Source organism: Ctenopharyngodon idella, chromosome 8 (genome assembly GCF_019924925.1).
Source record: "Ctenopharyngodon idella isolate HZGC_01 chromosome 8, HZGC01, whole genome shotgun sequence".
Taxonomy (NCBI): domain Eukaryota; kingdom Metazoa; phylum Chordata; class Actinopteri; order Cypriniformes; family Xenocyprididae; genus Ctenopharyngodon; species Ctenopharyngodon idella.
In genome coordinates, this window is record NC_067227.1 from 5311416 (window position 1) to 5328136 (window position 16721).

Below are 16721 nucleotides of genomic sequence, written 5' to 3' on the forward strand. Positions count from 1 at the left end.
GAAGATATTTTAAAGAATGTGGGTAACCAGACAGTTGATGGCACCCATTGACGTCCACAGTAGGAAATAAAATACTATGGAAGTCAATGGGTGCCATCAACTGTTTGATTACCAACATTCTTTAAAATATCTTCTTTTGTATTCAACAGAAGAAAGAAACTCATACCGGTTTGGAACAACATGAGGGTAAGTTTTTGATTTTTGGGTGAACTATCCCTTTAAGAAAGAAGAGGAATTAATCAGACGCTACATTGATTTCATTAATTTTTCTTTCTTATTAGGACCGTTAAAAAAGTAATACTTCTGTCTATTACAAATGTAATTTGATTGCTCTAACCGTCATGCATATGACTAGGATAGATTAGCGTGGCTGTATCTTGACCTGCCTCTCTTGCTTTTCTATTTTCTGAGGTTGTCCTCAACTCTCATGAGTTATTGACATTACGCCTCGCAGGGGAAGGTTACTTCAGTAGCACAGCCGATGATTCATGTCTAAATGACAGCACTCATTGTGTCTCACGAGGGGGGATAAAGTTCAGAGTCCCGACATTCCACCGCAGGTTAGGGAATTAATCAGCTTCTTAAGTTGACTCAATTATTCATCAGTCTTTAACCGGAAAGATTTCAGTATGCACCATTTGATTCATTTAAAAAAAATTCATTTGAGATTCATTAGAGCCTATAAGAATTCATGAGACTCCAAATGTGTTGACAGCATGCAACAATAAGATCATCTGAGTTTTTGCTAGCCCTCGATCTGCATTATTTAGCAGCCTTGAGGTCTCCTACTGGAAATCACACACAGATGTCACTTTTTATGCTTTTTATACTTGTGTTGTACCTGCTGTAATATAGATGAAAACCTCTTATCTGTATGCTTAAAGTTTCACATTAAACTTAAGTACTTAAACAACAAACAACCTATCCTTTTGCATAACAACATACAAATGAAAAGCTGCTAACATCCTTTAAGCTATTTAAGGTGATAATATTTTACAAATTTATAAATAATTAATTCTGTATTTATCTGGCACAAAACAGGATAACAGCACTAAATTGAACTTTATTTTACAATAAATACAGTACAGCACACAATAATAAAATACATATTTATATAATTGAGTTGAAACTTTGTGAAAAAGAAGTACACTTTAGCGTGCTATCAAAAAGAGTACTTATTACGGAAATAAAACACTTTAAAATATATATTTAAAGGGATAGTTCACCCAAAAATGAAAATTATCCCATGATTTACTCAGCCTCAAGTCATCCTAGGTATCTTCTTTCAGATGAACACAATCAGAGATATATTTAAAAACTCCTTAGTCCTCCAAGGTTTATAATGGTTGTGAATGGGGGGCTGTGTTTTGAAGTAAAAAATAATGCATCCATCTATAAAAAAAGTTATCCATGCGACTCCAGTGGGTTAATAAAGGCCTTCTGAAGTAAAGTGATGTGTTTTTGTTAGAAAAATATCCATATTTAAAACTTTATAAATTCAAATAACTAGCTTCCGGCGGACGACCGTACGCAGAATGCGCACCTAGGATGGCTTGAGGGTGAGTAAATCATGGGATAATTTTCATTTTTAAGTGAACTATCCCTTTAAGTGCAAGATGAATGTAATGTTTTCGCACACTTAAAGCTACACTATGTAACTTTTTTTTTGTTCAAATTTAGCAAAATTTAAATATTGAGTCAATGCATCATCAATCCTTCTTCCAAAACGTGTTTTTGTCTTACCCTGATTCACTATGGTAAAAGCCTATTATAAGTGTTTATATTTTAGACCAGGTGGGATGGTTTTTGTGGGAAATTGTGTACATATATCACTTGCCCCTGTGTGTCTCATCATATCCATAAATAGAGAAAGTTGCTCCTGCTACTTTGATGCATATATGGTGTGGGAGTGGCATAGGTTAGTTGTCACAATGAGTGAGAAAGGTTGACATGGAGCACACTAAATCTCGAACCTCTGGGGAATCACCCGTTTTTAAAAAATGCTTAACAGAGGAGAGTCTGCTGGCAAAAAGAGAATGAGACAGAGCTCGTAATAAAATGAGAATCAACATTGACGGCTTTTCTGAGATGGCGAGAACTGAGGGATTTGAAATGTTGTAAAAGTGACACAGAGATGGTGTTTTTACTACTCAACAGATGAGTAAGGTATTTTATTGAAAAGATAAATTGCCATATGTAGCTCTCTAACAGATTGTAAAGCATTATCTATTGTGAAGGGGCATTTCATTATAGATGTTGTAGCGCAGTGCTGGAATTTATTTTTAAGGAATTACCATGTCTGTTAATGGGTACAGCTACAGTACCGTCTTCAGCTAGAGATCCTTTCAATCTAAACTGGTTATCAGTCTCTTAAGCCTATTAGTGAATGCACAACAGCATAAAATTGCATTTGCATGCTCAGATGACATCATTTTTGGATTTCCATGTGTGCATTGGTGCCACAAAACATATTTATCCGCACTGTAACACAGAGCTGAAGCACAACCAGAACAATGTTCTTCCACAAAATGCATGCAGTTTTGTTTTTTAGACGCTAGAGGGACAAAAGTTACATAGTGTACCTTTAATTATGTTATTTGTAATTAACTGAAAATGTAGTATAGTTTAAATTTATATTAAATGCAGTTAGATGAACTTTGATACATCTTTATATGTAATTTAATAATTATGTTTTTAAATTATGGTTAAAGTGTATTGCTAAATGTTCTGACAAGCATTTATACTTTAATGTCATTTCTATTAAATCTTGTATATCATGTATTTAAATATGTTTGTAATGATGAAGTTGCAATTTAGTACTTTTAAAATATATTAACTTTAAAAGTAAGGCTTTATTTTAAGGTGTTATTTTAAGGCTGCTATTACAATACTAAGTATGTGTAACGTGTAACAAGTACAATAAAATAAAGTGTTACCTTGAATAACACACTAGTTAAAATTAAAATAAAATACTTTACATGTGCTTTAGCATGTTAGTTAACACGTCAAAATAAGTCCATCTTTAAGTTCCTTTTATTTCAGTAATATATTATCTGCAAGTACATTTTTTAAATATACTTTTAAGATTTAAAGTACACTGTAAGTACAAAATCTTGTGATGAACAGCAGCATTTAATATTTTGTTTAAAAAAAATAAAAATTAACTACTAAAACACTACTGAAAAATGTAATGTCAACCATGGATTACACAAGCTGACAAGTGTGGTTTTGTCTTGTAGCCATAAGAAAGCTTTTGACTACATTTCAAAATGCTGTTTAACATGTTGCTCCAACTTGCTGCTTCAAAATTAAATAAGTCAACACAAGAAAGAAAATGTTTGTTCGTTCATTCCATCGGGTCTTTCTTGTTATCTTTCTTAACTGCGCTTTCTTGTTGTTTATCTTTCTTTCTTAAATGCATTAACAATTTGTATAGGACAGTTTGCAGTTTAGCACAGATTAGCATCATTATACAAGAATATTTGAATGAAATATACAAAAAGCCACGATTGACCAGAATCAAGTATTCTAGAGAGTAATAAACAGATATATTATGTTTATTTCTCTAAAATCTCATCTTGGTATGGTGTAACATTTCAAATATTGTCGTTAGACAACAGGCATGTGTTGAATCAGATGTCACTCCAGTAGTTTTTGAATTGCTTTGTTTTTGGGTTGAGAAATGTGATAGCTGTGCAGATGTGGCTACTCTTGGCAGACAGGATCTGGTTTAAATGAGCACAAATTGATGAATTAAGTGTTTCTAGATGTTGTACATTGGCATTGGAAAGCGTTTAATTTGAGGTAGCCATCTGCTCTTCTCATTTACATAATCTGTTCTTGAGAGATTTCATTACACACATTCATAGCATTAGGATTTTGCTGCATGATGAAGTTTCTTTGAGAATTTTGCAGCTTGAAGGAAAGTAGAATGTTAATGAACACCTCAGGATTATAGCATAAATGTCATCTCTTTCTTTAACTACTCAGTCCCTATTGTCTTTTTCTCCTCCCAGTCTCAATCGACTCCATTCGGGAGGTGTGTGAGGGGAAGCAGTCTGAGATCTTTCAGCGGTATTCTGACGGTAGCTTTGATCCTAACTGCTGCTTCAGCATCTACTATGGCGAGCACATGGAGTCCCTTGACCTGGTGTCAGGTACAGGAGAAGAAGCTCGCACCTGGATCACTGGCCTTAAGTACCTTATGGCCGGCATCAGTGATGAAGACAGTCTGGCCAAACGACAACGCACTCGTGACCAATATCCTTTCTAATGGAGCTCCCATCCCAGAAACTCAATAAAGATTATGCTATCTACCTTACTATCAATCAGATTTTTAGTAGATTAGGAAACATGAACGTGTTAGTTATGTTAACAAGTTACTCATAATTTAGTAGTTTTAAAGTAGTTAGCTACAACCAAACTATCTTTTTATAAACATAGTTAGCAACAATCAAGCTACCCTTTTAGTTTACTACTGTCAATCTATCATTATGAAGACATAGTTACCGTCAAGCTATCTTAAAAAAAAAAAAAAGTTAGCTAGAGTCAAGCTATCTGAATCATCCCGAAGTTATGTCTTCCTTATATGGGAGACATTTAATGCAGCTCAGGATCTTCTTCTTTGGGAATCAAATGAATCAGTGAATAGATATAGCCTTTTTTTTTATCATGCTAGACCACTACTCTTTAAAAAAAAAAAAAAAAAAAAAAAGTAGATTGTTAGATTGTAGATGCATTCTATGTTCCATGTTTCTTAACTCTTCCCATTACATGGCTGAAGCAGACCTTCGCAGAGGCTGATAAGAATGGAGACGGCTGCCTCAGCATCAGTGAAGTCCTACAGCTCCTGCACAAGCTCAATGTCAACCTGCCCAGACAAAAAGTCAAACAGATGTTTAAGGTAAGCTAACCACCAGGCCATTATGATCAGCTGCTCTCTCAAGAAAATTGGCATTGGTTGATAAAGGCTGTAGCCACTTGCCAAATATTGCCATATCAACTTTTAAAGGTACAACATCTGCAAAGTTACCACAGGCTCTTTGATAAATGACTACTTTCATCAAGGCATCTTTACATTATACATGCTTGGACCGTCAATATATTTTATGGCTTTTGTTATACTTGACAAAAATACTAGTCACATTGTAGCTAATTCTGGTCAAAAACACCCACTTAGACAGGAAGTCGCCCACTTAGTCTGACCGACATGTAAAGTGACCAACCACAGTCTACTTTTTAGATTGTTAGGATCCTACCAGCTACACCAAAAATGTTAGATTCTGCTGCCCAAGTGAAAAAGGTACACTATTTTCGTGCACTAATTTTGTACTTAATATACAAAAAATGCTTCTTTAGTACTTCGTAAGTGTTCTAAGTGTTCTTAACTGTGCTATTTTGAGACACCATGAATATGAACTAAAATGTCTCTGTATTAAAAAAAAATGTACAGTATTTAGTTACCACTTGTAGTACACTTGAACCCATCTTTCATACACAGTGTACTAAAAGTGGTAACTAAATACATTTTTTTTAATACAGAGATAGTATGTTAAAAGCATGTTTTAGTTCATATTCATGGTGTCTCAAAATAGCACAGTTGAGTATACTTAGATGTTCTTAAGATTATCTTAAGAAGTACTAAAGAAGAATTTTTAGTATATTAAGTACAAAATTAGTGCGTGAAAATAGAGTACTTTAAGTACATTATAGAAGTGTACTCCAATCTTTTCACCAGATCCCATCAGAAGATGCCAAAAATGTTAGATGCTGCCAACTATGCCAAAAATGATAGATTGTTCCAAAACACCAGGAATACTGGATCCAATCTCTTCACCAGACCCTATTAGAAGATGCCAAAAAATGATAGATGCTGCCAACTATGCCAAAAATGTTAGATTGTTCCAAAACGCTACACTATAAACCCAAATAAGTTGGGCTAACTCAAAACATTTGAGGTAATCAGTTACATCAATTTTTTTGAGTTATGATGTTCCCAATTTTAAGTAAGCAGAACTATCAAGTTTTGAGTTTGCAGTACTCATGCATGTTAATTGCTCCTTACTTAAAGTACTGAGTTAGCTAACTCATACATTTTGATAGCAATTAACATAAAATATTTAGTTAATTAACTTTTTTATTTTGAGTTTTTGCAAATCAGATGAGTTATTTACTTCACTGTAGACCCTAAGAAAATTCAGAAAATGCCAACTTGCTAATTAAACAGGTTAACATGATAAATTAGCATGTTAATAATAGCATGGTATAGCACTTACTGAATGAGTACAGCAACTTAAAACATGTAACTTACTGCTCTCAAACCAAACCACATGCGCCACTTGTCACCATGATGGTAACTCTCCAAAAACCCACATTAACAGAAACTCTTCTAAATTAGCATAACAAAACATTAATCACTACTAAATCTCCCTTACCATTAATCTTGCACAAAAAAGTGCAAGAAAAAAAGTCAGTGCTGTGAACTCAAAACAAAAAGAAAGTTCTACTAATTTGTTCAATTTAAGTTTGTCCTACTCAAAACAAATATTATATAAAGTATTATATTATATAAAGTATTTTGAACATTAGTGAGCATTAGTTTACAGTGTAGGAATATTGGATTCAATCTCTTCACCAGATCCTGTCAGAAGTTGCCAAAAATGTTATGAATGTCATCTTTTATGAATCCTTCAGCTATGCCATGTTGGATTGTTACAAAACACCATTGGATTCAATCTCTTCACTAGATCCGTCAGAAGACACCATAAATGTTAGATCCTGCTGACTGTGCCAAAAATGTTAGATCCTACAACATGATGTTTTACAGGTTAATATAACCCTAAAAGCAAAGGTTGGCACTGTATTACTTAGTACTAGCTGGTATTAAGTGTCTCAAATGAAAAACTTGAATATTACAGGAGTTACAGTGATTTCATGGCATGAACCAACAAATCCCAGTCAGTCACTCAGCCTCGGAAACCCCAAATCATCCTAGAAACAAGTTGCAGTAGTTTCCTCGATCTGTTAACAACCTATGCATTCTGACACCTGTAATCAGATCAGAGCTTGTATTTTGTATGCATGATACAGTGGTCTTGTATTATCAGTGGTCCCATATTTCTAGAATTATTCTAACTTGAATATGAAAACACAGATAATTGGTCAGCACTGAAGATTTTTGCAGAACACTTAAAAAATAGTATTTGACATATTATCGACATTCCTTCTTGCGTTTTTTTTTTTTTTTTCTGGGCTACACCACCATGGCCTTCTAATGGTGTGTATGGTTTTCTCTGGGCTCCAAAGGATTTTTCCAGGCCGTCTGGATTACTGTGTGTGAGTATGTGATTGAGACCTCACCTCAGCTGTTTGCAGGTCGCTAAGCTTCACACTTCATCAGCATCCACCCCATCTGCTGTAAATGGACACAGATGGCCTTTAGTGTAAGACACAGTAAACCACAGGGGGGCAATCTGGCCCTGCTATCCAACAACAGAGAGTAATGTCACCTGAAGTCTTTGGCCCTGATTTCTCTGGCTTAACCTCATAAACAACCTGTGTGATTCTCAGAACACTGTGTGCTGGAATCTTCTGTTTGTTTATTAACTGTTTATAAAACTGAAATCAAATATGTTTGAAATAATATATATATTATATATATATATATATATATATATGTTTTGGTTTTGTAGTTTTTTAATCATTTTTGTATTTTTTTAAATACACTATATATTGTTCAAAAGCCAGTAAGATTTTTTTTTTTTTTTTGAAAGAATATAATACTATTCAGCAAGGATACATTAAATTAATCAAAAGTGACATTAAAAAACTTTAAACATTGTAAAAAAAAACATTGTTACACAAAAAAATTAATTTCAAATAAATGCTGCTTTTTTTTTTTACTTTTTATTCATCAATGAATCCTGAAAATAAAATGTGTCAGTGTGTGTGTGTGTGTGTGTGTGTGTGTGTGTGTGTATATATATATATATATATATATATATATATATATATATGTAATATACACTGATAAGGCATAACATTATGACCACTGGCAGTTGAAGTTATTAACACTGATTATCTCTTCATCACGGCACCTGTTAGTGGGTGGGATATATTAGGCAGCAAGTGAACATTTTGTCCTCAAAGTTGATGTGTTAGAAGCAGGAAAAATGGGCAAGCGTAAGGATTTGAGCGAGTTTGACAAGGGCCAAATTGTGATGGCTAGACGACTGGGTCAGAGCATCTCCAAAACTGCAGCTCTTGTGGGGTGTTCCCGGTCTGCAGTGGTCAGTATCTATCAAAAGTGGTCCAAGGAAGGAACAGTGGCAACAGGGTCATGGGCGGCCAAGGCTCATTGATGCATGTGGGGAGCGAAGGCTGGCCCGTGTGGTCTGATCCAACAGATGAGCTACTGTAGCTCAGATTGGTCAAGAAGTTAATGCTGGTTCTGATAGAAAGGTGTGAGCTTGGGGGTTCTGCAAAATTTTTTTCATTAGCTTCAGTTTTGAAAATGAGTGCTCTGCTGAAGCAACAGTAACAGGGATGGTAAGAAAGAGAACTAAAACGGTGCACATGTCGCTGAAGCTAGATGTGACAGAGTTCTCAACAATCAAAAAAAATGGCCAGATCTTGAACTGTTGTAAGCAGAGATTTGCATGGAATGCGATCAATTGTTGTGGAAGGGCTGGAGAGATACAACTCTTTGTTGTATCTCTCCACTAACCTCTCACACATTGTTTTCTTTTTTTAATTTGGCACTGTGATGCAGCTTTTGCCAAGTATAGGGCTCGCTGCAGTCTGCGGTGGACATCCAACTCCGTCCACATCCAAGTGTGACGTCAGAAGCCACGCCCGTGATGGGAAGTTCGGATCATTTTGAATCTTTGAATCTCGTTTATCAAAATGAACTAATCTTTTTTCAAGTCATTTTGGTTATTTCAGCAGAATATAATTAAAAGTTTACATGATAATAGCCAAATTCCTCAACACATCAACTTACGCAACGTTTATCACATCTAGAGCAAGAAAAAAAACTGCAATGCAAAGCCAAATAATGAGAAACAGAAACAATTAATTTATTGCTTTGCTGGGTCTTTCAGTTCAGCTTAGCAGTCTGTTAGTTTACTTCACCTCCTGATCACCAGTCGTTCATTCATTCCGTGACATGATAGATATGTATATCTATGGTAATAAGTAAAAGATAAAGAATTGGGTATAAGGGATTAAGTCTTCTCGATCTATAAAGTTAATGAGGATAAGCGCAATTTTTCCCACAAACCACTTCACCAGAAATCCAGCTAATGGCTTGTGACGTCACACTTGGATGTGGGACGGGTTGGATGTCCACCGCAGGCTGCAGCGAGATGCTTCTCGCTTTTGCACATAGTGCAGCGTCATTTAAAAAAATGATGGCGTAGTACTACAGCAGCCTCGGGGAGAAAAAATTAACAAATGCACACAAGAAATTACAAAGAAATTAGAAATTACAGAGGAACAAGAAATTACTGCTCATAACATGCATACAAAAATATATTTATCATAGCCACAAATGAAATGTTCATTCCCTCATTCCCCTGGGCTGGCCCCCAATCCGCCCGGGCCCATTTGCACGTCCATACCCTGCTTGCCCAGATGCTACGCCACTGATTTACATCTAGAGAACAGAATATCATTAAGACATGGGTGGACTTTTTTGACATGGGCCAGTAAATAACCTAGCAATCACTCAGAATACATTAGCAACCATATGGCAATACCCTGGCAACCACCAACAGCACTCTAGCTTCATGGCATTTGTATAAAAAGTTTCCTTTTTAATTCTGTAATGTATTTATTTGTAAGGTCCATCATTTAAATATCTCAGTCTGGTACTCAAAGGAAGTAATGTCAGCTCCTCGGAGAGGAGTGTGTGAATGCTGCTCTTCTCGGCCTCTTCAGTGTTTGTGACCCGTTTTCACGCTTCTCACCATAAAGCACCAATTCTCAGGCGCTTAGCTCAGGGTTTATTACATCCTCCACACCTCGGCTCACCGCAAGCCTTTATGTGTATGTTTGACTCAGCAGCTCTCCGGATCAGCGCTGGCGTATGAGCCTGGGATTCAGTGAGCTGAGAAAACAGTTTTGGGCTCTTATCGGCTGAGAACTGTAGGAGAGATGTGGAGGCGCTGTTATTTTTTTATGGGGGTTGACTTCTCAGCATGGCAGGGGTTTAATTGTGACAGTGGGTCGCTGTTATTGAATGAGCCATTTCTCCAGTTGATTGAAGAGCTGCTGGTTTATCCTCCATCAGCCAATGATCAGTGACTGAAGTCATGCTTTAGGAAGCAAACCTACCCACAACTGTGCATTAGTATTTTACAGAAATTCACCTAAATATTTCAATTTTCACTCAAGAAATGCCACACAGACTATAACGGTTACGGTTCATAAACCCTTTAGACTAGGCATATTTGTGGTATTTCTGTAAGAGGATCTCTTATATGAAAAAGTAGTATGCATAATATGTAATAGAACTGAAAGTGATTTTACAAAAAGTGTCTTTAAGAAAAAATATGGCAAGCCTTGTTGAGGACTAGAAACACAGTGGAGTGAAAGCCTGACCATAATTTGTTTCAGGTAGAAGACTAACTCTAAAATGTTTTATAAAAAAATCATGAGAATATGTCATGTGAATTTTTTATAATAAATTTAACATTAAGTAAAAAGTAATCCAAAAAGAATTTTACACTTATTACAGAAACAGAACAGATATTACAGGTACAAACCCCTGGAGCAACCAGGGTTTAAAAATAGTTTAGTTTTCTGAAGTGGTACAATAGTTGTATGTGAGAAACAAAAAAAATTGTAGTCGTTATTAACTAAAAATCTTCCCCTCTGCCACAGTTACAAGGCACGCAAGAACCTAGCTGTTTGGCATCATTAACATGAAAAAATGGATTGATATTTGAATATATGTAAGAGCAAATGAGAAAGCTGTATGGAACTAAAGCTTCAGTCTGTTCCTCCCACTAAACGCCTCATATCGTATGACTTCAAAAGATTTGGAATTTCACGCATAAGTCATATAGGCTACTTTTATGTTTGCTTTATGGTAGTTTTACCTGTTTTTCGGAACTTGACAGCCCCTGGACATATGCTTTTGTTGTATGGAAAAGAGCAGCATGAACATTCTTCTAAACTTTACAATGTTACTTACTTGGCAAACAGTTTGCTTCACCTTGATGTTCTTTCACTCCAAATTTCTCCATCTCTAATTTTTAGGAGGCAGACACCGATGACAACCAAGGCACTTTGGGATTTGAGGAGTTCTGCTCTTTCTATAAGATGATGTCGACGCGGCGTGATCTCTACCTGCTGATGCTCACCTACAGCAACCATAAAGACTACCTAGATACAGATGACATCAAACGCTTCCTTGAGACTGAACAAAAGGTGAGGCATGGTTAGCAGGTGAAGCATCTGTTGTGCATGTTGGTTTCTTGTCCTCCTTTTTAACTCGGGCGCATAATTTGACGAAAATTAACTTGATGAAAATACAATGTGCTAATGCTAAAGCCCTGGGTATACTTCATTTTTTTGCACAGTCGAACGCACAGCCTTGCAAAGTATACTTCACTTGACTCGTGTGCGCACACAAACGTTCAACGTATGCGCAGTTTTGAACAATCTCTCTCTATTTTAAACCATTTGAGTGCAAGAAGAGGTGAAAGAGAACTCGATCAAGCACACAGCCGAAAGGCACTTTTCAGAGCGCAAACACTAGATTTATTCCTTTATTCCTTTATTATTATTTATTCCTTTTTCACTTCTTATGCTTGAACGAACACATACACACAAAATTATGTAATAAAACCTTTCTCTGCAAGTATTCTTGTAACACAATTGGTTATGTCTTACATGAACATAAACAGTTGAGAAAGAAATTGGATGTGTGTATCATTATATTGGATCCATGCATTAGGTCTTAAAGTGACAGCAACCTATAAATACCTGCTGTTATCTTTAATGTTAAACAAATAACAAAACATATCTTTAATAAAGATTACTCTATATTTAATTTATACACTGAACACTATAGTGTTATTTTACATTTGATGATTATATTTCTGTACCTGAATACTACTGTTAGACATTACTTTATTTGTAATTGTGTTATATTGTATTTATCTATGCTTGTAATGTGTGTATTTGTTCTTTTTTTATTAATAACTGTTCACTTATCTTTAATAATGTTTAATTATTAAAAGCTAGATATTTGCTGTGGTATCAAAGTACTTAAAATGGGCTTTAAATGTAATAAATTAAAAGCAAAGTTACATTAACCCATTTTTTTTTTTACATTTTTTTGCTCTGATCCAAAAAATGATCTGATCCGTGACTCAAAAACCGTAATATGATCCAAACCGTGAGTAAAATGTATATTTGCAGTGGTTATACATTTCTCTGAATTTCATAAATGAGTGACCTTGTTTACACATAAATATTTAAATTCGAGTCTGGTTTCTCATCTTTATGAGGTGTGCAAACCTCTTTTTGGAATTGGAACTTTGGCAAATGATGGGCATCTACATGCTGTCAAATGATGAATCAATTGATTATAAAATTAATTTTTAAAAAAAATAAACACTGATTAGGTTAATGAGGAAAGAGTTGACCTCACCAGCCATGCATTATGTGTAACATTGAGAGACTACTTGGAATATTTGTACTTTTAAAAATTCACATCACACCACATCTCCTTTTTATTTAAAGTTGTAAAGGTAAAGAGATGATAAAAATGCTCATGGAAGTGTTATGCATTTTCCCATTTCATAAACTGTTTATAGAAACATTCAGGAAATTATTGTATGTTCACATTTTTTTATGATTGTATGTGATAACTGATTTGTGATTTAATTAAAATATTACATTTGTCTCAAGTGAATTGATATGTTAACAACTATGAATGATATTTCATTCTGTTCTAATGTTCTTTACCCTATGGAACCTCATTTGTAAAATCAACTCTAGTGGTAAATTTTCCTATTACTTCAAATGACAAATCAAAAATCCACACGATGTTTGATTCAAGTGGTGTTTCAAGTAAGTGGTTGACAGAACGCTGATATAATGTTTAAGGCGATCATTAAAATCTCATTAAAAGTTTAAAAGCATTCATGTACAGCATTATAAAGTAATAACATGCAGTCAAATTGAAATTAAACATACAAAAAGCCCACCATGAACTATATAGAATGAGGAAATTAGCATCTTAAGCAAATGGTACCACTCAGAGTGACCTTTTCTTCATGATAACACTCCACTCTCATTTGTCTCAAGTAGTTACCAGCAGGGGGAGAAAAAAAAGTGGCTCTTATCAAACAGCATCGTTAGTTTCTTAATGGACTGAGCAAAATAGAGCTGAGAATAAAGTATACCAATCCCTTTAAGTTCCACTAGCAGCTAATCATCAACAAAGATATTGATGTACTGCGCAGTTTACTGCGATGCCGTATCCACAGCTGGCAGTATCCCACCATCCTCCACTGCGTTAGCTGGAGGAAATATCTGACACTGATTGGCGTGGATGGGAATCTCATTGACTAATCAGTCCATTTAAACACCAGCTGTCAGGCATCACAATCGGACTCCAGAGCAGAGATGGGCTAGTTGCGTGAGGATGGCTCCCTGTGGTGTTATCACACATTTCATACGTAATATGAATTAAAAATAAGCTTTGATTTGATTAGATGGCTGTAACTATTTTAAATGTATGCTTTTCACATTTGTAAGTGTTTAATCATTTACTTGTTCATCTTTCTTTACTGTTTGGTTGTGTTTCAGATGACAAGTGTCTCAAAAGAGCACTGCCTCGAAATTGTGTCCAAGTTTGAGCCTTGTCCTGAAAACCAGACACTGGGTGTTCTGGGTATTGACGGTACGAACATTTTATTTCTAATATTTAATTGCTCAAAGGATACTTTTTAAGAGATTTAAAGTGTGGTCACATTCCTTTCAATAGGATTCCATCGTAATGGTCCCTTTTTGCAGACTGTAATGACACCTTTACTTTTAGTATTATTATTTTTTTTTAATAGATTTTCATTTAAAAAAAAAATTAATGTTGTGTTTTATTACTTTGGCATTAAATTAGGTTAACTGGTTAACGCTGCTTCATATTTCTAATACAACGGCTGAGGGAGTGATGGCAAATTTTACATATTTCTTTTTATCTGGCCAACGTAATGAATCTCTATATTTTTTTTCCTATTTTGGAAGTCATAGAACGCAAAAATTATATTTGTTGTAGTTTCTGTTCACTACTATAGAAGTTTATCCAACTAAGATGACTTCTGCTTCTGAGAAACCTGGAAATGTGAAAAGGGTCCATTGAGAATTTTGCATGAGGGTGAAAAATTTTCCCATTTCACATCAAGTTAGTCACATGTATTTGCCGTGTTTACCAACAGAAAGCTGCTTGATTTGAAAGTGACTTCTGTGTGAGCGATGCTTCATGCATCACTACACTATTGACTCTGGACCTTTTTCTCCACGAAATGTTGCTAATGTGACCTTTAAAGGAGTTTTCAGTTATGTGTAAAGTATAAACTGGATGTTACTTAATTCTTTAGGAGAAATAAACATAGATGCAAATAAGTAAATTGTACTAAATAGTTAGAATATACAGTAGAGCTATAAAATGTGCATAGATTGCAAGGGATTCTTATAATGGGTTCCTTGAACCTTAAAGGGTTAGTTCAACCAAAAATAAAAATTCTGTCATCATTTACTCACCCTCATGTCGTTCCAAACCCCTAAGACTTTTCTTCGTCTCCGAAACACAAATGAAGATATTTTTAATAAAATCTGAGATTTCTGTCCCTCCATTGACAGTCCACGCATACCACTTTGATGCTTCAACGCATACATAAGATCCTTGCTTGACAAGCGAGAACCAATGAGGTTCATTCTCATGTGTTACGCAGCATGTTTGAGCTTCCGCAAGAACTAGTGAGGTTTGTTGTCATGCGTTGATGAATGTTTATGCGAATAAAAGCCTAAATTAAATCTGTTCATAATGTGAAGCGATCGTGTCTCTTCAGAAAATTTGGACTAAACTGCTCAATTGACCCTTCGTGGGGAGTTTGATTGACAGGTGATCAAACCAATCATAATGCCATCCGCTGTTATGTCCGACAAAGCAGTAAGGAGAGTTAGTAGATTAACGTCGGTGGACTTGAACTTGAAAAATGGTGTGTACTGGCGTCTTTCCTCAGTTGAAACAACATTCCTTCTGATGTTCATTCATGTTTATTTGATGTTATAAATTAACTAGTAGGAAGAGATGATCGGTTCACAAGCCTTTTAACTGCGTGAGAACATGATGTGTGGTGTGAGCGGCATGGCTTGTCAGACATAGCAACAGTAACTAAAGGGGGCGGGTCTTTGTGAATGGTCAATTCATATGGATTTATTTTAAAATTTCTTTATGAACTTTTTGAAGCACCAATGTGATGCATGGACTGTCAATAGAGGGAAAGAAATGTCTCCAATTTCATTAAAAATATCTTAATTTGTGTTTCGAAGATGAACGAAAGTCTTACGGGTTTGAAACGACATGAGGGTGAGTAATTGATGACCAAATTTTTGGGTGAACTATCGCTTTAACCTATTAATTGATTTATTGTAGTAGTTTTTTTTAACCACACTGTAAAAAAAATTCCTGACACTGAAAATTTCAGTTTATTTGCTGTCCCATTGTTCAGTGATAAATTCATTTCTTTTTATTAACCACTTTGAATCGAATTACTGGTGATGAAAATAAAATTGACACTTGAAAATCAAGTTGACACAAATAACAAAATGGCGTTTTTAAATAGATTTTTTAGTTTTCAAGACTAAATTGCATTAGTTTTTCTTTGCACTGCATCAACTAATGTAACATGTTTATGACAGGAATTCACAGTCTCTTCTAACTGTACACCACAGGTTTTACAAATTACATGCGCAGTCCTGCTGGGGACATCTTCAACCCAGAGCATTACGAGGTAAACCAGGACATGACGCAGCCCCTCAGTAACTATTTCGTTGCCTCCTCCCACAACACCTACCTGATGGGCGACCAGCTCATGTCCCAGTCTCGGGTGGATATGTACGCCTGGGTGCTGCAGGCCGGCTGCAGATGTGTGGAAGGTGAGATCGGCCTGATTTTCTAGTGCTTTTTAGTGCATCTTCTTAAATAAGTGAATCAATTTCCACATTTTGTAATCCAAACTATTCATGAGAATCAAAGCTCTATGTTTGGTTTGTAAAATATGCTTTAGTTTTCTTTATAAATACAAAGAGAATATAAATTACATGTACATTTATTTAATTCATTTAAATTAATCCATTTAATAAATGTTTTTTTAATTATCATCCTTTAGTGGATTGCTGGGATGGACAGGATGGAGAACCAATCGTACATCATGGCTACACACTGACATCCAAAATCCTTTTTAAAGATGTTATTGAGACCATCAACAAATATGCATTCATCAAAAACCAGTAAGAGACATTGGATGTATTGGATATTAACTGATTCAGGAGGTTATAGGTAGTGGTATGTGTTTGTGACTTTTTTAAGCTGAGAAGAGCAAAACAAATGTATGCATAATAATTATTTTAAGTCAGTCTTTTTGTGAGAAAATGCAATTTCTAGTGTACACAGACAAAGTTATTATGATTACGGGCCAAGCACC

General features: G+C 35.2%; 1 protein-coding gene across 1 annotated transcript in view; it reads left to right on the forward strand.

Annotated features, from left to right (window-relative positions):
* Positions 1-4290: 4290 nt before the first annotated feature.
* plch2a (phospholipase C, eta 2a) overlaps positions 4291-16721 on the forward strand; it is a 37430-nt gene continuing 24999 nt past the window's right edge. Inside the window, exons 1-5 of the mRNA XM_051903466.1 lie at positions 4291-4903; positions 11263-11433; positions 13825-13918; positions 15970-16173; positions 16407-16527. Of these exons, the coding sequence (XP_051759426.1) occupies positions 4895-4903; positions 11263-11433; positions 13825-13918; positions 15970-16173; positions 16407-16527 (599 nt within the window). The 5' untranslated portion in view covers positions 4291-4894. The remainder of the gene's footprint in view (positions 4904-11262; positions 11434-13824; positions 13919-15969; positions 16174-16406; positions 16528-16721) is intronic.